Source organism: Nyctereutes procyonoides, unplaced genomic scaffold (assembly GCF_905146905.1).
Source record: "Nyctereutes procyonoides isolate TBG_1078 unplaced genomic scaffold, NYPRO_anot_genome, whole genome shotgun sequence".
In the NCBI taxonomy this organism is placed as follows: Eukaryota; Metazoa; Chordata; class Mammalia; order Carnivora; family Canidae; genus Nyctereutes; species Nyctereutes procyonoides.
In genome coordinates this window covers 4,581,886-4,605,701 of record NW_026575037.1, presented here as the reverse complement: position 1 = coordinate 4,605,701, position 23,816 = coordinate 4,581,886, and the positions used below count along the sequence as shown (strand labels likewise).

Below are 23,816 nucleotides of genomic sequence, written 5' to 3'. Positions count from 1 at the left end.
CGGGGTACTTGGATGGGATGAGGAAGTTGTTATGTCTGGTAAAGGAATTTTGGTAGCAAGCATTGGGTATCCTAAGCTAACCCCACAAAAAGCACTACAAGTTCACAGCCCACAAGCTAACATTAGATCAATGACTCAGGGGGCCCCTGGGTGGCTCAGTCAGTTAGGTGTCCAGTGCTTGATTTTGGCTCAGGTTGTGATCTCAGGGTCATGGGATTGAGCCCTGTGCTGTACTCAGTGGGGAGTCTGCTCAAGATTCTCTTTCGCTCTCCCTCTGCACCCTGCACCCATGTGCACTTGTATGCGTGCATGTGCTCTCTCTCTCTCTTTAAAAAATAAATAAGTGAATAAATAAATCCTAAAAAGAACAATGACAAAGGCTAATTTATTTATTTTTTTTCAAAGGCTAATTTAAAAGTGATTTTATCTCATTCTCCTCTGTGCCTTTCCCCATCCCAGATTATTCTCTAGTGTGTTTGCTCTGCTCCCACCTTCCTGGTTCCCTATTACATGCAGAAGCTCTAAGATTTCTTCCTTAGAGACCACCAATCTGCAACCAACATGAATGAGAACCTTTCTCAACAGCCTGAGGTTCAGTCTGGAAATGGGCCTGGCTCTTAAAGGCTCTGATGAAATCAGCCCAAACCCATCCACCCTGTGCTCAGAGGGAAAGGGAAGGTGGAATGCCAGTGAGCCCCGAGAGAAGACTGGACGTTGTTTGGCACATTGAAATGATCATTTGTCTAAGTGGTCATGTGAAACACACTGTTCTGGACTTAGAATAATGGAATGTCAAGTTACAGAAGGGTCTTGAAATTCATCTATCCAGCTCCCTCTCCTACAGATGAGAAAACTCAAAACTAGGCAGCTCATTCAAGGTTAGCCCAGAGCCAGGCCTTCTTGAATTCCAGTTCAGTATTTTGGTCACTGCAGAATATAGGATCAGAGTTACTGTGAGACTGGGATGAGTCCAGTTGGTCTGCTTCTCTCTTTCTGGGTCTTCTTGATCTTTCTAAATTGTGGCCTCATTTGCTTCTCTGCTTAATAAAACCATGGGTGACTTTCCATTAGCTCAGAACTCCTTAAACTAGCATTCACACCTTTCACAGTTGACATCAATCTACATTTCTAGCCTCAGTGGGTCCTCTGTGATTCCTCTGCACAAACTCCACCATTCTGCCAATAGGCATCATCCTGCTGTTTCTTTGTGCACATTGTTCTCCTCCTCTGGAGTCGCCTCCAGCCTCTCTTCCCATTATAGCCCTTCCTATGGGTTTATGTCCAGCCGAGTGCCACCCCCTCAACTCAGCACTGCTAATGCTGCTTAAAGTACTTAGTCATGGCCATGTCTTCAGTTGCTTGCTAAATCAAAGGCTCCTTGAGAACAGGGACCATTTGGCACAGTTTGCTGAATGTGGCAAATAGAGTGTGCTCCAAAAATCTTCGTTGTATACAAGAATAAATGGCGTCCTGGTGTTTGTGTATTCCAGGCAGTCCCAGAATTTGGGAGGTGCTGAGAGATGTGAAACCTATTGTATAGGGGAAGAATGGACACACTAAAAGTAAGGACAGCCTTATCTTTCTGGAGATCTCAGTCCCACAGTGTGATGGTGGCTGTGGCTCCCGTCCCACCCATGGTATCTTGAAATGGTTGTGAAGATTTCTGTTGGCACTTGACTTTTTAGCACATGGTAGCAAAGGCTCTGTGTGCGCCTTATCTGTAGACCTCATGAAGCCTTGTGCTAGAGTAACTGTCACCTCCCGTCTGTGCTTCTTGGAAGTCTCAGGGAAGGCTTGGTAAAGCAATTTCTGAGCATTGCTTCTTGAGATATTCTGTGAACATCTAGACCATCATGATTATGATGATGTTTCAAGCTCTGATCTCAGCCCCTTTGGCGATGCAATTCACAAAACATTTACTGCGTCCTGTGGTTTTTCATTGGTTGACCTAGGGCAGATACAGCATAAGTAAATAAGTTCCTGGTGTAGCATTTTAGCCCTCCTGTGTCAGATCCTGCCAGGTCAGGGAAAAAAGCCAAGGAAGAAGCTATCATTCTGTAATAATCTTTTTTAAATATTTTATTTATTTATTCATGAGAGACACAGAGCATGAGAGAGAGAGAGGCAGAGACACAGCAGAGGGAGAAGCAGGCTCCATGCAGGGAGCCCGACTTGGGACTTGATCCTGGGTCTCCAGGATCAGGCCCTGGGCTGAGGGCGACGCTAAACCGCTGAGCTACCTGGGCTGCCCGATTCTGTAATCATCTTGAATTTCAAAAATGACAGGTGCCCTTCTGGACAGGTATGGTGCCCTCCTTCCTTCACCCTTTATCCTCTACAATGAGTCTGGCCTGGGCTGAACCTGTATATTACTGTCCATGGGGATGGGCATGAATAACTCACAAAGAGATTCAGAACACTGGCCTGGAAGCCAAGGTCAGAGAGATTCTGTGCTCTCAGCACACCTCCCCGAGGGAGCATTTTGTCAATACCCCCAACACACCTGTTCTTTCCTTGGGACCAACACTCCTAGAACCCAAGAGTAGAACGCCTTCCTCCTCAGAAATTATCCTGGACTGCCAGTAGGCAAGGGTTTCCCTCTGGGTTGATGAAGATATTCTGGAATTAGAGTGGTGACAGCTGCACAACTTTGTGAATATACAAATATATTTTGAAAGGGCGAATGCTATGGTACGTGAGTTCTATCTCAATTTAAAAAGAAGTCATGGAATGCTAAGACTTTGCACAACAAATTAAAATATTGCAGCACAGAAACTCCTAGAAGACCACATGGACTCCATACTCAAGTGCTTTTTCTCTCTGTGCCTGCGTATGGGTCATGCCATCTGGTGTGGGTTGGGGGGGAGGGGATCTGATAAGTTTTATCCCCTGTTTTGTATCACGCTGGCATAACCTTGGTCTGAGTGTTGACTCATCCTTGCTTCCACACTTAAAACGGAGATAATGAGCCTGGCCTTTTTGATGAGGGTCTCTCGGGAAATTAAAAAAAATCAGTTTAAGCGCTTTAGAGATATGAGGTGCTAGATTCCTTCTAGAGAGTTACAGGAAGGGCTGAAGTGGCACCCACCCAACGTGTGTGGAATTAATTCTGGGCTGGCGAAGAGCAGGTGTGGGTAGGAGGCTGAACACGTGTTGCCCTGGGTGATTTAATTAGGGTGTTTGGTGCTCTATTAGGAGCTGTTAGTGCTCATGATTACTGTCCATGGTGAGGAGACTGGTTTCCACTGCAGTGGAGGGAAGGGACTTGGGGGAGGGGTATGTTTCCCAGGAGGAACCTTCTTGGTGCTCAGAAGTGAAGGCTTGACTGGGGGTTGGGAAGGGCTTGTGACGGGAACTTGCAGTGACCGCCTGGACTGCTGGGAGGCCCACCTGGGGGTTTCTTTTCACCTCCTTAGGGGGAAGGCCTGTGTCACCTACCTCCTCACTCAAAAGATGGGGCTGTGCCTATGGAAGAACTAAGACCCAGATGCAGGGGAGCTTCACTTCTCACACCCTCCACCCATGGCAACTTCCTGGCTGCCTGTACCGGTCACTTCCCAGCATGTGGGCAGCCTGCCCTACCACTGGGATGCCTGAGCATTCCAGGTGATTGGGTGAGGGGCCGAGGATGAAAGGGAGCTCTGACCATCTTGTCCCCTTGTCATCCCACTCATGCTCATTTACTCTTCTCCCTGGGCTGGAGGTTGGAAGAGGTAGGGAATACTATCCGTGTCTTTCAGGGATAGGCTAAGGATCTGTGGCTCATATGAATTCTTGACACTGACTTTACCCTGAGAAGACCAACCAGTATTCTTCTTTTTCCTCCTCCTTCTAGTTCTCATATCAGTGTCTGAATGTCTTCTTGCCACTTCTCTACCTGTTAAAGGGAAATCCACTCACCCTTCCAGGCCCAATGTCAGTATTTGCTTCTGAAAGGCTACTTTCCCTGGGTGGCTCAGTGGTTGAGCATCTGCCTTTGGCTCAGGTCATGATCCCAGGGTCCTGGAGTTGAGTCCCGCATTAGGCTTCCCTTAGGGAGCCTGCTTCTCCCTCTGCCTATGTCTCTGCCTCTCTCTGTCTCCCATGAATAAATAAATAAAAAATCTTGAAAGGCTACTTTCTTCCCTTTCTTCCACCCTCAACACAGGCAAGCCCACTCTTTCCTTCTGCATTTCCACATGGTGTCATTATGCACACGATGTAACACCTCCCACATTCACATTCACTCAGGGTGGGTTGCTTCGGAGAACTTGTTGAGGGACTCATTTAATTAGTATCACAGTGCCTAGAACAGTGCCTGGTGCATAATACATGCCCAATGTGTATCTGTTAAGTAAATTAATGAATAAATACATAAGTAAATAAATAAAGTAGAACATAATTTGTGCCCTCCTACAAATAGTGAAAGATAGTTATAAACTCCATAAATATTTAAAATTGCTTCCCTCTTTATGGTGTGGTACTTGATGAGAATACTATTCTAAATGTGTCTTATTAAATCTTTTTTATATCTATGGAATTATTTTTTTGGTCAAAGGTGATAAATTTTGGGATAAGACGACATGCCTTTTAAAAAACGAAGTTTTATAAAGCAATGCATTGCCAAAGTGTGTTCAGCAGAATATTAGTTCCCTAGGGTGGTAACAGTTGTTAAGGAAAAAAAATGATATGGGGGACAAATGAAGTTTAGGAGAGGCTGGTTAATCGGGTCTCTCTGTGGTGGGATGTCTCAAAGCTCCAATATGATATTGCTTAGGAATGTTAGCAAGACAGACTCTTAATAGCATGCTCCTGTAACAGCAGCTTAGCACCTTAGCACAGTGTGAAGTATGTAGTAGGGTTTTGGTCTTTGTTGTTAATTGTTGATGATAGTCTAGTGCCTGGATCTAGAGCCCTGAGAGCAGGTGAGTGCTTGTGTCTGTGATAAGGACCCACTTCTTCACTACCTCCTCCCTGTGTACCGCCTCTGCTCTGCAAAGATGAGAGAAAAATTAAAGGGAATTAAAACATTACCTGCCACAGCAAGTATCACACATCTCCAGTGGGCTCTGCAGCAAATGATTGTGGTTTTAGAAATATCCTGTCAGCCCCAGTGGCTCGGCAGTAACCTCAGGACTGCTCTGGACGTGCCTAGTTCTCTGCACAGTAATTACCAACTCTCTCCTTGGTAGATTCACTGGTGTCTAGGAGTAATTGCCAGGGAACTCACATTTTCAAATTTATAAGAGGCAAACAACCTTGTACTTACTCGAGGGGTTATCAGGGTATTCCAACTGTGCTAGGTAAAGGATGCTATTGATCCTAGAAATATGGGGAAGAATTTGAATTTTCACCTTGGTGTTTTTCTCAATGGGTGAGAGCCTAGCTCACTAGCTTATGGTGCAAAGACCCATGGGGGATAATTCTCTTTTTCTCAGGGCCTCTTCCCTTCCTTGAGATTTGAAACAGCAGTAAACTTGACCTAACTATAGCTGAAACCCTTTATTGTCTTTAACTGCAGCTGGCAAATTGGTACCATTGTCTAGGAAGAAGAGGAATAAGACTCAGAGTGGTCCAGTCAGAAGTCTGACCTATGCCTTTGGTGTTTGTCCTCTAGAGATCTCAGGGAACACAGAAGACATCCCTCTCGTGCGCTGGAGGCAGCAGTGGCTGGAGAATGGCACTTTGCTTTTTCACATTCATCACCAAGATGGTGCCCCCAGCCTTCCTGGACAAGACCCAACTGAAGAACCCCAGCATGAGTCAGCAGAAGAGGAACTGAGAATCCTGCACATCTCTGTCATGGTAAGAGTGGCGTGGCTCTAGCCTCTCAGGCCGTGTCTTATGTTATCCTGCCATTAAGAGCCTTGGAGCCATAGACACAGCTCTACAAAACCCACTGCACAATGATGATTGATCATGTTAATAAGTAAATTTCCCATTTGTGGAAAATGTCTCCGCCTATGGTGAAGTAAAAGTTGCAATTATTTCTATACCATTACCCAGCTGTTCTCTTTGGGAACATGCCTAGACATGGAGTGACTTTTACAAACAAGAGACAATATCAGATGGGGGTAGTGGATTGTCTTAGAAAGGGGTTATTCAACTAACATATCAGAATATCTTAGAACAGTTGCTCCATAAATGTCTGCTGAATGATTAAATTGCCCAGCTGCTCTCTGCTACCAAGCCCTCTTCTCTCTTTTCCCGGCTGAGAGAAGGTCAGCATTTGGCTTTCTCACCTCTTGCAACAAAGGGCATGTCAATACATACTTGCCCTTCTCTGTAGACTAGCTCAGAATGTCACCATCAGCATCTCTTCCCCTATTCGGAAATTTGAGGCCATGAGAAAATTAGAGAAGATTCTTCCTAAAATTCCTAGGAACTTGTGTTTTAGAATCTCACTCAAAAATAAGTGCTACAATGACAGGCAAGGGTTTTGTTTGGTGGTGCTTTGTTCACTAACATATTCTTAGCACTTAATGTATTCACATAGTTAAGGCTTAATAAATATTTGAGGAAGAAATGAATGAATTTCCTGGTCAAGATAGAAAATGCCTGTTTCACTTGTGGTGTGTATTTTATATATTAATATTATATTAGTAAAACCAATACATCATTTGCTTCTAGAGTAGGCTGGAGAGGTTGGCCTGATACTTCATGGGACATATGTACCAGAAGGCGTGGGTTGCTTCACGTTTATGAAATTCTACAGAACACCAATCTAGGTCTTGGTCTAAACTTTATCTATTACTTTGGTACCAGTGCTACATGCTATTTAGTTTTGTGTGTATCAGATTGAGAGAATCTGAGCACATTTTAGATATATAAAAATTTCCATCACCCAAATATTTGGCATTGGAACTCTCTCCATAAAATCTCTGACAAAATCTCAGAATGTAAGTCTTCCACTGCTTCCTCAACTGGTGTTCCTGTGAATAACTGGCTTGATAGATTACCCACATATACACAAGCTACTTTATTTTTAAACTACATGGTCGAGAAAAGAGTCCTTGAAGAGCAAATGGTAAGCCTGTGTGTAGATGTGTTAGAAGGCAGGCAGGTAAGTGAGATTGTTATGCCTCACATTTACAAATGAATTGAGGTTTATAATAAGGCAGTTACACTACTTGTACATCCTTAATTAAAAACTAGCATTTCCTCTCTCAGGAACATTGTCTTCTTTAATGTAGCTTGTAGTTTCCAGAGAGTGGTAAGACCAGGCAAATCAGCCGAATTAATGCTGACATTGACTGGAGTGACAGGCTTCGAGGTCACGTTGTCTTCACATTTATGATATGGTCTGATTGAAAAGACAGGCACAGCAGTGGACTTCTCACCAGCCATTCACATCTCCCTGTCATTGTGGAAAACAGTCATTGCCGTGGATGGTTTTTGTTTTGTTTTGTTTCTTTTGGTCTAAGACCATTTCAAAGAATGAGTCATCACACCAAAGAAATGTTTAGGGTTTAGAAAAGTGTATAGAGATTCCCAGGAACTAATATTGCGTGCCTTGTGTCTGAAAGAAAGACCCTGAGTACAGGTGGTTAAGACAGTCCATGTGTCAGAAGGTGTGTTGGTGGGAGCTGGGGGAGTAGTGTGAAGATCCATGGAAAGATAGTCTAAAGCTGGTCCTAGTTGCCACCTCACATCTTACTGTAGCAAGGATCCTACTTTCTGTCCTCAGAATGATGTACTCCAGTAAGTTTTCTGGAGAAGTATATGTGTGTGCATGTTTGTTATATATGTGCATATGTGCATGCATGTGCGTGTGTATTCACACATGCATGCGTGTTTGTGGGGGTGGGTGGCCATGAAGATAGAAATGCACCAATCAAGGATGCTGAAGGATTTGAGGACATAGTCTGTGCCCTTAAAATATAACAACCCCTTTGAGAATCCCTGTTACTAAAGCTTTTTTTTTTTTTTTTTTTGAGGCCCTCCTGGGCAAGGATTAATGGACCATGGGCACTGAAATGGAAAGAGAACAAAAGTCAGCCTTCAACCTGTCTCTGAAATCTTTCCTTCATATGCTACTGGTCACCCATGGCAGGCCAACAATGATGTTCTGTCTTCCAAGTAAAATGGAAGAGATTATTCCTTCAGTTGTACTTTAGTTTATTCTGTTATATTCACTAAGCTAGAGGGGAGAGAGGTTAAAAGTGCATGGGCAAAGGCTAGGTGTAGGCAAGTCTGGTGTTTGTCTGTGGTTTGACTTCTTCTATGTGGATAGGCCCACATCTCCGTGAAAAATTCAGAAAGGCCTTTGATTTCTGTAAGAAAACAGGAATACCAAGGTAAAGTGAAGATATAAATACTCCCTCCCATCCTTGTCAAAGACAATGTGGTCAATGGAGTCTCCTCCAGCCTGGCTTGCCACCTTCCCTTGCCCCATTCTCATTCCATGCCAGACACCCTCACACATCACCTCTCCTATCCTTAGCATTCTATTGTAGATACATTTCAAAGTCTGAAGTTGTGTGTCTGCCCTCAGCTTAGAAATCAAGCCTGAGGGTATCCTGTTTGAAGACATCGCTCCTAGAATCTCTGATGACTTCTTCTTAAGAGACTGAGGGAGTGGTAGACTTTATCTGATACCCTTTATACTATATCCTTTGGAGGTAAACTAGGCAGCCATTTGAGGCATCGGGAAAGAGAGCATTATAAATGTCAGAAGATTTTGCAGTCCTTTGACTAGTAACACTGTTGGGCAGCAGAATGCACTTACATGAAATTTTATTACCCAAACCCTGTTAGTTATGAAATGACAATAGCAGAGCTATTTTTCATTAACTCTAACAATCGATACTGATGCGGTTTTCTGTTTGGATCCAAATAACATAATTTGAAAAAGAGAAAAGTTAAAGTGATTATCAAAACATGAATACACCCAACCTTTTTCTCTCTTGTTGAGAAAATGTATATTTAAAAGCTTAACTGGTAATTCTAAATATTTCCAATATGTGCAGAGGGAATTAATGGTGCTGTGAAAACCTTCAGGTTTACATTCCTCTCATTTTGTATTTACACTTTTCTCATCCATATTGCCTCAATGCAGGGACCACTGTTTATTTTTATATTTTGCATTTACCAAGTTTAGTTTTAAACACAAAGTATAAGTAATGAGAGACTGAAAGGCAAAGGAAAACCGTTTTTGTATCCATATGACACTCCATGAATGAGAATTGGTGAATCCTCTCTTACACTGTGCCCACTATAAATATACCATCAGCAAAATTGTGGGCTTGCAGAAAACCAATACCTCAGCTGGGAACTTGGCAATTTGAAACTTTGAAAAACCTTTTGCTTTTCTTATTTTTCAATCACATCCTAAAATTTTTGAATTATTTTTTCCAAAGAGGTACTCTTTCCCTCCTGAAATCTTATATTATTGCTTTGAGGGTCAAACAATGTGTTTTAACCTCCCGCACGATTCAAACTAGGCTGAAGAGATTTATTTTGAACTTTGCAAGATAATTGACATTTAAAACTACTGAGGTACACAGGGATACTCTTTTGCAAACTCTTGAACAAGTGAAAGCAAAGTCATCAAAAGAAAATTGATGTGTGAATTTCAATCCAGAAGTCAAAGAATTTTTCAGCTATAAGCAAACTGTTTACCGCATAGAAGATCAGGTTTTAATACAACTTTACATTAGATATTCAGACTCTGTGGATTTAAATTTCCATATTGTACTTTTGCTAATTTGCCATATGATCCACATTTTTCTTCTTAAAGTATGCAAAAGAATTGAATGGTGCATAATAGCATTTTAATGTATTATCTATATATTTCATCTTTGTAATTAAAGATGGCAGTGTTAATAGACTTCCTCGATGCATATAGGTTGGTTAAATACATTTCTCACAGTGAGTAACCTTTCAAAAATGCTTGAGTTTGATGTATATATTTTGCAGTGATAACTCCCACCAGTAGATAATCTTTCATAGTTCAACCCTTCTTAGACACAATTCACAATTGTGGAAGAAAAAGAATCTCTGAGTGTTTGTCAATCTCCCTGATGACTGGAGCCCTTCATTGAAGGCTGAGTGCTGCTCAAGACCACCCACCCCGGCTGTGTAGAGCCTACTGGCCAGTGTCTGCAGGTTCTTGTGGCCCTTGACTACTGGCACTCTGGGTGTTTTCAGGCCCCTTGTTTTTGGGAGCTGAGCACTCAACACACAGTTTTCTTTTGGGCGAAACAATGCAGAAAACAGGTTCAGAGGCAGAAGAGGCCACAGGAGTGGCTACATGGGAGGATTCCCAGCATCCAGGAAGTAGGAGAACTGCAGAGAGGTTCCATTCTGGGGATGTAACACTTGAGCCGAGTCAGTACAAAACCTAAGGAACATACTTGTGGGAGCCTCTGGGATTGTGTTTCTGGGACCATAGACAATTTTGTGCCAGAGGCCCCATCCTTGCTCTCACCTGTGCATCCTTGCTCAGGTTCTGTTCAGCTGCCTGCACATCACCTGTGACTTTACTTAAAGTGGTCTTTGCTGCACTCCTCAAGCTCTATGTCTATGGGCAGGGAAGGGCAGAGCTAAGCACAGTCATTGCTCTGTGCCACCAAGGCCGTCAGTTAATTGTCTATAGGCACAGGAGAGCTAGGTGCTTTTTCTGTCCGTTTCTTTTGCCTTCAGCTGATCTGTTACAAAAGTTCATTAGCAAATTCATTAATGGGGGTCACTTTTACATCTTTATTGTCAATTTTTATTATTTGCTTAGTTCAACTGAGGATGCCCTGATTTATCAGGGCCAATCTTTCTGATCTTCAGAAGGAAATGGAACAGTTGAAACATCTCTTGTATTACCACAAAGGCTAGAACTAGAGTAATAATCGATTCAGTCTAAAGAACTTTCCTATAGCAACTCAAGCCATCCATCATGGGGCAGTACTGACTTATTGGCCACCACCCCCCCTTTCCAAAGCCATGGCTGTGTACTTGGCTTTCCATTACAAAAATGATGGGCAGTTCCTAAACTAATCAGCAAGATCCCTACAAACGAAACCTCCTTGCTCTTGGATTGTTTCTGGCAGACTGATGCACAAAAGATGACCTGCTGAGGCCCGTTTGGGGTCTATCCCAAGTGCTGAGGGAGGGTTGGTTTATAAACCTCCCCACCTGGCACCACGGTTTGGCACATGAGGAACATGTGAGTCCATCAGCCATTCCAGTCGTTCAGCTTTTTGCAAGGTCTGGCTGCCTTCCCATATTCCTGTAAAGTGGGAGCTGAGGTGTGCAGGAAAGAAACAGTGGGCTTCGGTTTGGAAGATGAACTCTAGAACCTGGCTTTAACACTTTAGGTAATCCGCTGACCTTTCTGGAAGCTTTCTACTTAATCTGTGAAATGGATACATTCACTGCTTAGGCTTTTTAGTTTCAGAGAATGGAATTCCACTCGGGCCTTCTCTGCAATGGAGTCTGACTGTAAAAATTCACACGGAGGTAAGATAGACAGGAATCATCTTGATTAAAAAAAGAAAAAATCCCCAGAGCAGAATTTCACAAAGCCTGGCGCTGGAAGGTTGTGTGGGGGATCCAAATCATCTGTCAGCCCCCAGCCTTAGCAGTTTGTGGTTTGGCTCTTTGGAGTCCATTTTCATTGCTCCTGTTGCCGTGAATTAGCTCCTTTGTCCAGTCTATTCTATATATCTCATTCCCATGTTGATGCTCTTAAATGTTTGTACTGTCCATTTACTCATCAAATCACCTCACTTAGGAGCCCCCCTGATCCTTGCAGCTTTACAGTGTTTCCAGCTTTGTGTGAAGCAGTCAGATTCCCTGCTTTCCTCCACTTAATTCTGACTCCTTAGGGAGACATGCAGAGGGACCAGCTAGTGACTGTAGTTCCTGTTTGTTCAGAGCTCTTCCTAATCAAGTTATCCCATAGGAGGATATAACCCTAACCTTCTCCTATTGGCTATAGTTATGGGGAGGTTGGCTTAGGTGGCACAGGACATGACTAACTTTGCTCCAGGCCCAGTTCAGAACCACTTTCTTTAGCAGAGTCTGAGAAGCCATGATTCCATGATTTACTTGTTCAATACAATAGGCATATACTTGTAGAGATGCGTGGAGGAGTGAAATATGCCGTTGTCATCATCATCAGCAGCAGCATCATCATCATATCACCACCACCATCTTCATCATTGTAGTTTTATTTATTTTGTATGTACCAAGTGCCAGACACTACTCTAAGTACTTTCAGTATATATCACCTTATTTTTTGTTCTCATCATAGCACCATGAGGTAGGGCTTGTTATGATCCCATTTTACACATGATAGGACTGAGGGCCAGACAAGCAAAGTAACTCACCTAAAGTTAAACAGTTATTTTATAGATCCAGGGTCTAAACTGAGGTAGTTGGTGGAGTCTAGACTCTATATGCCAAGAAGCACCCGGCTCATATTTTGGACAATACTGAGTGCCCAGTGTGTATTTATTACATGTCCTCTTACCAGCTTCTGTTGTCTTGTCCATTTTTGACTGCTGAGACTCCTCTGACACTTTTCCCCATTGCTGCTTCCAGACTAATAACTCTATGAGCACTAGGACTCACAACCAAGGTAGAATATAGATCTTTCTTCCTGTGGCTACATCAGGTAGCTAACCCCAGAAGCTCAGAATCGGTTCAACTTGGCTACACCCACCTGCTAACCTTGGCTTCAGCCACACCACCTCACAGCTGACAGCAGCAGGCTTATTGGCAGGGAAGGGAAGAAAGCAGTTAGGTAGGGACTTTCCACTCTCAAATTGTGAAAGTCATAGAATAATAAACTTAGGCTTCTTCATATACATACTTTCACAATTTTGCAGTAAGTTTTTAGAAACAACAACAAAAAAATTTTAAAAGCATTATTGACCTACCATTGATTTAAAAGGGTCATTAACTCATTCATTCATTTAGCTATTAATTATTTACCAGCATCTCTCAAGCTTCAGGTACACACACACACACACACACACACATCTCTTTAGATTTATATATAGATATAGAGACATTCTATCTACTAAAGAGTAGAAAATTAATAAGACAACATTCTGCTTTCAAGGAATATTTAATCATATTATTAACACTTAATATTTGAGGATGGCCTTTGGCAGAACTGGGGGCTAGGTGGAGTGTTCTTTTCCATTTCTCTACATTTTTTACATCCTCTTTACAATTTTGTTCTTCTCTTTCCTGAAGCTCATAGGGGCCTTAAAGTTGCCCCCATTTCTCCAGACAGCAAGAAAAATAGCTAAGAGGCCACATTTTCACAAGGATACTATTTTTTAACAACATGATGTAATACTCTGTTCAGCAATTTAGCTCACTTGATATAGAAGCCAACAAATTACTTTTAAGTACTTACTTCCAAAAGTCCCTGAAGATCCTTTTGAAAGCAAGAGTTATAATCTCTGTGAGGTTTAAATCGATCTGAAGAACTGGTAAAACTCATAGTAATGAAGCTCATACTTCACCTACTATGTCCCAGACTATGAATGGGATCATTGTTGTGCATCATATCAATCAACTCCCATAATAACCTTGTGAAATAGATACCCACTTTTCAGATGTGAACACTGAGACTTAGAGAAAGTAAATCACCAATCCAAGGTCATACAGATGAAACCAGGATTCAAGGCAAGTGTATCTGACTCCAGACTGCATTCTGCTAGGACTATGTTGCTGGGTGGCATCAGGGTCAACCAGTTTCTCATTTTCCAGGCTATGGAATAATTTTGCTTCTTTTAGCTGGCACAGTAGAAACCCCTTCACTTGATGAAAATTAGGAAAGCATAGAGAACTGGGCAAAGTGTCATCATGGTGGAATCTCTGAGCCACTTCAAAAGGTGAAGATTCGTACTGATCAAAGGGATTAAGCATTGCAAAGAAGCCTGGGGTTGGCTCTGAACAAAGGTCATTGAGAAGCCAAGAAGCCACTGAAGACTGTAAATCCCGTGATATTGAACTATAGGACGGGAGTTTATAGCAAGGCTTCGATGTCAGAGAGACCAGCTTAAGTCCTAGCTCTACCTCTTACTAGATTTTCTAGTGTCCTTGGGCAAATTGTTTAAATCTCGCTAAACTCACTTTCCTTATTTATACAGTAAGAATGATAATAGATTCTGGAAGCTGTTTTGATGATTAAATGAGATGATTCTTACTAAGCACTTCCTATGGTGCTTGACCCATGGGAAGGGCCCAGTAAATATTCACCAGGTAAACTCTTGGGCTGTCATGCAAGCTGCCTGTAACAATTCTGTGTGCAGTGTGTTACCCGGGGGCCCACTGCCTTAGAGAGCCAGAAAAGCAGCTGGGATCATAGCAACCTTTTACAGGAGTCCTAGAGGAGTCATGCTCGGGGACAGGACTGGGGCAATTAAAGACCTCAGGGCAACAGAGCAGGCCAGTGACGAAGCTGGGACGTGGTCCTGTACATCTAGGGCATTGTAAAGCCACTTTTGTTTCATTGTTTACAGGGTTTCCTAGCAACTCTCCTATGGTTTGGGATGCTAATACCAGCTCCAAACTTCCCTGGAAGAACTTCACTAATTTATTTATTTTTTTAATTAAACCAAATGATGTCATTATGGGAATTATTTTTCTGCTCAGGTATCTACACATACAAAGATGGTTGTTGCATTCACGACAGGGAGAAGGAGGCTTAGACTGGTAGGTGACCTTCACAGCCACAATTGGTGGAGAGACTCAGAGTTCTTATTCCAAAAGCTTAGTGAAGACAGAGTAGCATTGAGTGTAGTAGATGTTGTCAGCCATGTGCCCACAGAGCCATGTGCCCATGGATAATGGCAGGAAGTTAGGCTGGGGTCTGTGAAGGGCCAAATGATAAATATTTCAGCTTTGTAAGCCATATGAACTCTCTTGCAACTACCCAACTCTTGCCATTGTAGTGCCCAGGTAGCCATTTACAATAAGTAAATGGATAAATGTGTCTGTGTTCCAATAAAGCTTTATTTACAAAACAAGCAGTGAGCCCCATTTGGCCTGTAGGCCATCATTTGCTGATCCTGATCTAGTACATTTCTTTTACCTACAGATCTTAAACAGAGACTTAAATCTTAATAACTTGGCAGAAGTGATAAGGCCCCGTTTGCAGAGTGAAAGATAATCGTCTGCTAGTTTAAGTCAGACTCCTATAGATTGATTATAATTGTCACTTAAAGCAGGCATTGACAAAGATTGTTGCTACAAATTCAAGGCACAAATTCAGGTGAAATGCAAGCATAGTTGCCTCTCCTGAGAATATTGATGGGTTTAGCAAAGACAAAGTTGATGAAAACGAAAATATGCTTAGACTTGACAAGAGAATTATAAACAAGATACCGATTAGGAAGTGTGCAATTTTTTTTTCTTCCCTGTGAAGCTGATGGCTCCTGCTTGGTTTCAATTTTGACATACACAGCAGACTTTTGTGAAATGTTTAGCTCTGTTAAAACAACCCCTTAGACCGAAATACCTAATTTAAGTGTACACGCACGCAGAGAAGTAGATTATGCTTCCAGACATGTCATGATACATTTGGTTTGTGATATGTAAGGACTTGAAGAGTTAGTGGGGGCTGCCTGCCTTGCTTATGAGGCTGAAGGTGGACGAGGCATTTTAAGACCTCATGTCATAAAACCGCCTTATTGCATACCCTGTCAAGTACATGCTCAAGTTCATTGGAAGTCTTGCCTCCACGAGAGGCGGATGTCAGAAGCTCTCCTGCAGGCTGCACAGGAGTCTCCATGGCACATCTGAGGAGGTCAGGAGGCTTCCTGCTGCTGCCTTGCTATTTATGATCCTCCCGATACCTCTGTCACTGCTGCTGACATCCGTGAATAGCAAGAGATGAGTCAAGTAGCCTTCTAACTTGGGAGAATCAGATGCTCAGTTAATTGATATATTGAACTGTGGCTGACAGCAGTGGGTGCTTCATAGAGCGGTATCTGGGACTTCTGGGCATGGCTTCCAATGCTAAAGTTTGCTTAAGGTGAACTTAAGGGGTGTTCTGCTGCTCCCAAAACCACCATAAAGAAGACATAGGATCAGACACCAGGTGTTTGATAAAGGGCTCAACTCTTTGTTTCCTTCCTTCTTATATCTTGTCTGAGCAAGAAGATGAAAGGCTTGGGGCTAATACATATGAGCATTTGGGACGTATAAGAGCGAGCATGTCAGAATCTGACATTTCTGGAACTGAGACACATCCTTACGAAGGGAGGTAAGCTGCCACACAGAGCAAACGCAGGAGGGTTCTGCATCCCAACAGTGAGGTTAAAGCATTCCATTTGATTCTTTTTATTCTCTTTATTCCATTTTAAATGTCATGGAGCCAGCTCACCGTCCCTGGGCTTTGAGCTGGCCGCATCTGGGGTCTGCTGACCAGAGCCAGTGGCCTCAGCACCCGAGAGCTCCAGCCTCTCCTGGGCATTACTGCCTCCCTTGGACTTCACCTGTCGTGGGGATGGGCAGCATCAACATGTCCCAGCCAGGGCTCTGCTCACAATTTCTGGAGCACAGTGATTCAACTGGGCTGCACTCATCCAGGCTGCATTTCCTCTTCTTCCCTTAACAGTGATAAATACTGGGCCAGGGAGACAAGGAGAGCACTGGATTAGGAGTCAGGAGGCTTTTGTGATAGGCCTTTTCCCCACAAAAGTCTGTAAAACTGCAGAGAAATGTTTTCACCTTCCAGAATGTTTCCTCAACTGTAAATGAGCATTCTCAAAACTTTAGGCATTCTACTTATGCCATATATTTTTTTCCAAACTCTACTTGTATTTTCTGAATATTTTTATTTACATTGATGCTTTTCCAGTTTGAACTCATTTTATCCTTAGATGAAAATGCCAATAAAATCATGGGTTTGACATTACCATTAATTATTACAGTACAGGTTAGGAAAAATATTATTTTATACAATAATAAAATTTTAAAAACCCCTACTTTTACCAGCCATTGGTTGGCGTGGCATCAGCCAGGAGCAAGGATGGGCTGTGGGCACTGTGCCTTGGGAACCCCAGGCTGGATGAACTTGCGAGTTGCCTCCAACTCTGACATTCCAGGAATATGAAAGTGAAGGACATATGGGACACTAGCAACTCCTGGTTAAAACCAACTTCAGAGAAATATGCAGAGAAACTCTATTCTGTCCCCTGCAGCAACTCTGCTTTCCTTTTTTCCCTTCATGAACATGAGACGATGGTCTGTGGGGACAATGGTGGGCTTGTGTGCCTATAGGCAGGGTTGAACGGAGGCCGTTCTGTCCTGGGAGAGAGCTGTCCCTTCCCACCATGCTGACCTGCTGAAAGGAGTTTGGTGGCTGAGCCTTTTCCTGTGGCCCAGGGGGGCCTCTTATCAGGTACCCTGGGATTTGCAAGCTGCTGGCCCAGGCTTGTCCTCAGCCAGCTCTGCTCCTCACAGTCTCCATGGAGCCCCCCGGGACATGCCCCCACCTGAGCCATCGGAAGTGCCCAGGAGCCTCCTGGGGTTGGCCACAGGGTGGAGTGGCCCCTGGACCACATGAGGGAGCATATCCTGTGAAGGGCCCATAACCTTCAGCTTGGGGGATTCGGTGCTTCTATACCATCACCTCTGGAACACTTTGAGCAGTCTAAGAGGACGTTCCTCCTTCTACCCAAAATGAATGACTGCAGTTGGAGCTGGAGGTGGAGTGATTCTGGCAAATGCAGCCGAATCTGTGGCTTTACATATCCTCCTTACCTGATTGCTTCAGTTGCTCTGTGTCCTGTGTTCTCAGGACAGCTGTTGTGTCTTAGAGAGAAAGGTCTGCTTGGGAAGGAAAATTCTCACCAGGATAGTGGGGTCTACCTTGCTCCAAATAACAGTTCCAGGACCTTCAGGGTACCTGGCAAACTTGGCTTCCACGTGGGCCCTTCCACTTCTCAGGATGGCATCTGGACAAGGGTGAGGACAAGTCAGCACTATTTGTCTCCAGGAAATGAAAGGTCGTCTCTGGTCTCCGAGGTACCACAGACTCGCTATCTTCCTCTCCTTGCTTCCTCTTCTGCATGCCCTTTGTGGGGTCCATTGCCTCTTTGACCAGACTTGCATCTGATGTTCATTTTCACCTGATTTCATCTAATGAAAAAAGTTGGAGTGGGAAGTGGGCTGTATAACTATTCCTGTGTGATACTTTGAGTGCCTTTAAAGGGCTGTTTCTGCATCCAGAAATTTTTACTAGTGGCTGTGTCAAATGCTGCTTCACCCAGCTGATAGCCTTCCAGATCACTAGGGTTGCAGAGAAAGAACAGCCAAAAGGCAAAAAATAGTTATTTTACTGGAGAATCATCTACACAAATAGTGCATTTTATTATTTGGGGGCAGAAGGATCTCAGTTTTCCTAGTCATGCTTATTGGGCCAGATCCTCTTTTCTGTGCTCACTTACTCACTGTCCCTGTACCTGCCATGACTGTGGCATTGTCCTCTTCTGTCCCCCTCCTCTCCTCCATGTGTATGCATTCAAGTCTTAACCTCTCTTTCAGGTCCTATTTCAGATGTGTCCACCTGGCCCCCTCTTTGCATCTTTCCTCTAGAGACCATGACTTCCCCTTGGTTTCCTGTGGCCTCTTCTCTGAGCCTCTCTTATGGGTAGCATCTGTTTCCATCCAAAAGCAATTCTGATGAGTCTTTTCTTCCCTACTAGACTCCAGATTCCTAAATGGCAGGATCTGGTTTGAGTCTGATTCATCTTTATATTTCTTACAGCTACCAGCACTACACTTCACACATGGAACATCCCCAGTTGGTGTTTGTGAAATGAGTAGAATTTGTTTGTATCATGTTTTTTTCACTTGGTCCTTATAACTGTCTCTGTCCTCAGCCTTGGCATCTCTCCCACCAGCTTCTGACATACATATCTGTCTGGGTGTTCCACGTGCACTTCAAACAAGATGGTCAAGTGAAATGCATCATCTGTCTTCCCCACTGCCCTGACCACCTCTTACTACCTCCCATGGTGCAAAGACCACCAACGCCATGTCCCAGGCTAAGTCCCCTCTCCTCCTCTCTCCTCACAAATTCAGTCCAGCCCCAACTTATGCTAATTTTAGTTTCCCAATGTCACTGGAATCCCTCTGTGCTTCCCCTCAACCCCTGACTGCTCCTGGCAGGAGAGGCCCCTATCTCCTCTCACCCATCCACATGGCCTGTTCCTCTCAGAACTTCTCTCCCACCTCCTCCAGGCTGTTCCTGATCAAGTGCAGCTTGGACAGTCTCATCTTGCTGGTGAAATGCCAGCTCTGAAGGGTCTGCTCCCAGTTAAACCTCTCATGACCTGCCCTCATCTCCCACCACAGCTGAGTTCCCACTCTGTCCTAGCCACGCTGACCAGCCAAGCCAGCTTGCCCAGCTCTATCTCCCTTGCTGTGTCAGACTTCTATGATTTCATGAATGTTTTACTTCTGGCATAAAATGTCTTTCCTCCCCTCTGAGTGGGGTCACTTCCAATTACTCTGTGACATTTGCCCGTGACATCCCTGGGAGATGTCCTGACCCTCTCCCCTCTAGGCAGGGTTGACTGGTGCTGTACCGTCCCGGGCTCATGCTCCCGCCGTGGTCCTCATCATCTGTGGTGAGGATGTCACTCTCTCCAAGTGTGAACTTCCTGCTGGAGGGTAGGGGAACAGGCGGGATGTTCCACATCTCTGTATCCAAGCAGAGCGTCTGGCCTTTGCTGGGAGGCCAGAAGGGATTTGGGGAGTGAATGGCCAACTGTGTGAGGAAGACTAAGTGAGAGCTTTTCTGACAAAGAGAAAGCTGAGGCTTGAAGGGTTGGTGCAAAGGCTAAATGACTGGTAAATGGCACTATTGGGGACAGGAGCCGGTGGGCGGTCAGCACACCTGCACTTGGCTTGCAAGACCTTCAGGGGAATGTTTTATTCAAGTCTCTTCTCTGATTGTTGTAGCTCCTTCCACCCACTAAACCATCACTTCCCTTATTTCCTTCACATAATGCTGGAGCAGGAAGCTTAGAGAAGACCCTCCTTCCAACCACCAGAGTTGCCCGGGTCACACGGCCATCTCTGTCTATCAGTCATCATCTACTGAATCTTTTAAGATTGGATTTTAAGGGGCACCTAGGTGGCTCAGTGGGTTAAACATCTGCCTTCGACTCAGGTTATGATGCCAGGTTATGATCCCATGATGTCCTGGGATCAAGCCCCACATTGGGCTTCCTGCTCTGCCTGCTGCCTTGCCTGCATGGGCTTTCTCTCTCTGTGTCAAATAAATGAAAAATCCCCCCCCAAAAAAAAAAACACAGAAAAAAGATTGGTTTTTAATTGATACTGAGCAGAATCACCATGGATAATTTTGAGTGAGGACTTCAGTTTTGAGTGTTCTTAGCACTTGCTTAAAGACTGGAGTGGTGCCCCCTAGTGTTAGAAATTTAGAGGGCCCCTTCCGGGACCAGACCTTGCCTCTGGGAAAAGCAAAGGGCTCCCCGTCTTTCTTGCCCTGGGTGTCTGGGTTCACACCTCTGCCATTCTGGGCCACAGAGCCATGTCCCATCAACTGTAAAGTGTGGCAACTGAATTTGATGCTAATAATAGATAAAGTACCGAGATTTAGAACTGGTTTCATTTTCTCCATCAGAGTGGAGCCTGCATTATAAATGCCCCATAATAAGGTCATTCTCACTCAGCTTGCTGTCTGGTCTTGTTTCTTGACGGAGAGAAAAAAACACTAGAGTTACAGCTGGTGCTGGATGTGCCTGTGGGGTCTACACAGTTTGTAGCCTGCATTTTCATGGTGTGGTGGCAGAGAAAACTAACTGTTGGGATATACTGGTCCTGATAGTGTGTATTTCCCTCTTGCTAAGTTGGATGTAGTTTCTGCACTACAGAATGGAGTTAACGAGAGTTTCTCCATCTTACCTGCAGTCACTCTGCAGAAACAGAAATATAAATGTAAATATATGTGCATACCTAAATACAGATAGCGCATATATTAACAAAAACAAAAATTAAAGCGTTCTTTTCCAGGAGAAGGGACTTTGCTTTACGCCACTCCCTTTGTAAAGCATGTAGCATGGGTTCTTCCGATGGTCAGGATAGATAGATGTTTTATAACTGGACTTAATGTGGTGATCATTTTCCGGTATATACAAAAATCATTATGTTGTACACCTGAAACTAATATAATGTTGTATGTCAAGTTATCTCAGTAACAAAAAAACATGTAGTGACAAATTTCTTCAACTTCTCTGGTGATGAGACTCTATTCATGAGGAGTTCTGTGGAGTTCAGCAAGAAAGTCACATACAAAATACAGGCCAGTTAGTCTTACCAGAAAAAAAATCCCTGTCGATGTAAGTGAGGCCCCTGGCATCTCACAGCATCTTGCTAATGGTGCAAAGAGGTACGAGCAGGAACGAGTTTGGATAAGTATGAGCCATCGTGCTTTCTGAAAGCACAGCTAATATCCTCTGAGTGATGGATCTGTCGCATGGACCTCCCATCTGAACATCCTTGTGGGTAAGGAAGCTGACATCCTGCTGTAGTTAGCTTCTTCCTAGGAGGCTCTGCAGACGAGGGAACATCTCAGGACTGGCTGCAGAGTCTGCGGACAGGACTGAAGATGGGTTTCCCAATGGAGACCTTAAGTCTGAGCCCACAAACAGCACGGAAGGCGTGCTATTTGGGCTTTATCAACCTGGCCACACCAGCTGCATATGTTTTATCAACCTGGCCAAGCCAGCCTCCCTATAATTAATCAAGCAGTGCACTGTCTATGCTGAGGCCGAGTCTGTAAAAGTTTTTAAACCCGAGTCTTTACCTATTATTGTAGTCAGAGCTATGATAGAGGACACAGCAGAATTACAGATTAAAGATTAATTAAGAAATGCCCACATGTGCTTTAGGAGTGGAAGAAAACAACATCTCTGAGCATTGGAAACCAGAGTTGATTTCGGGAAGGAGAGGGACTTCTGGTGGGGCTCAGGCAGAGGTAGGGTGAGGGAGGGCGTGTGAGGGGAAGGAGAGGGCAAAGGCCCAGGGAGAGGCGTAGACACCCCCTGTTACCCCAGGCCTATCTCCCCTTTCTCCCTTCCTCTCCTCCTTCATCCTCTCCACCCTCCCCTTTCTCTCTCTCTCTCTCCCTCTCTCTCTTACAATAACACTGAATCTTAAGAATAGAAAAAATAAATCACCTCTATTAAAAAGTAGAAAAATGAAATCCCCTGAACGCTGTGATCTGAATTAAATCATAATGATGCTGTCGGTTGGCTGGGAATGGCCCTCATGGGGTCAGCAACACATGCCCGCCCCAGGTACAGAATAATGCATTGTCTGGAAGGATGATGTCTGTCTCATCAGTTGCCTTGGAAGCAAGAAAGACTGACTGTCTTTGTATCCTGAGAGTCTCTGGCCAGATCAAGCTGACCTGCAGATTCACACTGTCTGATCCAGCCACTGACCAGTAAATCAAAATTGGAGCAGAGTTGGGCCTTTTGTTACTTTGCCCGGGGAGAAGGGAGGAGGGCGGGGGTGGCTGGAATTCAGGCCCGTCTTTGGCTGGTGAGCCCACAGGTCCTGTGGCTGTGACTAGCATCTGGCCAGGAACAAAGTCTGCCGTGGACAGCTAGTGACGAAATCGAGTTACAGGTGCCAGGTTCTCTAGTCAACCTCATCACCTCCTCCTCAAAACCCAAGTACAGGAGAGAAATTGTGGAAAAGCAGAAGAACAAAGCTGACATCGTGTGGACTGGGTGGGTGGGATGCCAGGGAGGAAGGAGGCAGAACAGGGCAACTTTTTTTTTTTTTAACTAAGGATGGGAAGCATTTGAAGATTTTACAATGGCTTTGCCTGCAAAAATATAATTAGCCAAAGACAATATGCTGCTGATGTTGGAGCTGGTAGTTGAAGGAAGCCTGCTCTAATGAGAACGTCAGCGTCTCACTCAGAGATTGCCCTCACTGACCAGGCCTCTTCTCCAGATTTTGTGCTTGATTACTTCCAGAAAAAAATAATTGAATTATAATAATTTTTTAAGAGGGAGAAATAAGAGCCATGGCACTTAGTACAGGGCCCGAGAGGAGACTCTTGACTTCCAGTCTTTGCTTTCCCTGTCTTCCTTGATACCAGACAAAGCTTGTTGGCAAGAGTGGGGGGCTTGGAAGACATCTTGGCATTGGATACGCTAATTGTGCTTATACATCAGCGTCTGTGTTCTCCTTAATCCCTTCCCCTGTTCCCTTTGCTACGGTTCTTCAGCTTTAATATGCTTCTTGCTTGGGTGCCAGGATTGAGTCACAGCTGGAGTGTCACAACAGCTGCCACAACTGTGGGCATCTGTTGTTCCCCTCTACGTGGTGGGTCAAGTAAGTTACAAGCACGAGGTCCTTCATGAGCGTAAATGTGTCTAAGGGTTTTGCTAACTCCTGCATTTGTCTAGCTTTGAATGCCTTGCATGGGAAATGACCATTATCATCCTTGTGTTCTAACGCAAGACATGACCTGAAGGGCTTCTCATATCTTCTCCAGATCTGTTGGCCAGCCATCTTTTAGGTGACCTGACTATTTCTAGCTTCTCTGAAAGTGAAGGAATACTTTCTTCCCAGTCTGTTTTCTCCATGTGCTGTTATGTTGTGGAAAATATCCACTGCTCCTCTTAGGTCTCTGCACCCAGAATAAGGGTTTACAGGTGGCAAAGACACCAAAGTCTGTGGGCATGGGTAGCAGACTGTTCTCAAGGACGTAATCTAGCATCTGTACCTGCCAACCCTGAAGACAGTTGATTTCACTTAGGAAACCTCTACCCAAGAACAGATATCTCCATAGATTTTCCCTGCCCATCTCAAACTGCCAGCCTGATAAA

At 44.1% G+C, this 23,816-nt stretch overlaps 1 protein-coding gene across 1 annotated transcript in view; it reads left to right on the top strand.

Moving 5' to 3' along the window:
- ASTN1 (astrotactin 1) overlaps positions 1-23,816 on the top strand; it is a 300,455-nt gene that overhangs the window by 104,853 nt on the left and 171,786 nt on the right. The window contains exon 2 of the mRNA XM_055319541.1: positions 5,597-5,784. Within this exon, the coding sequence (XP_055175516.1) occupies positions 5,597-5,784 (188 nt within the window). The remainder of the gene's footprint in view (positions 1-5,596; positions 5,785-23,816) is intronic.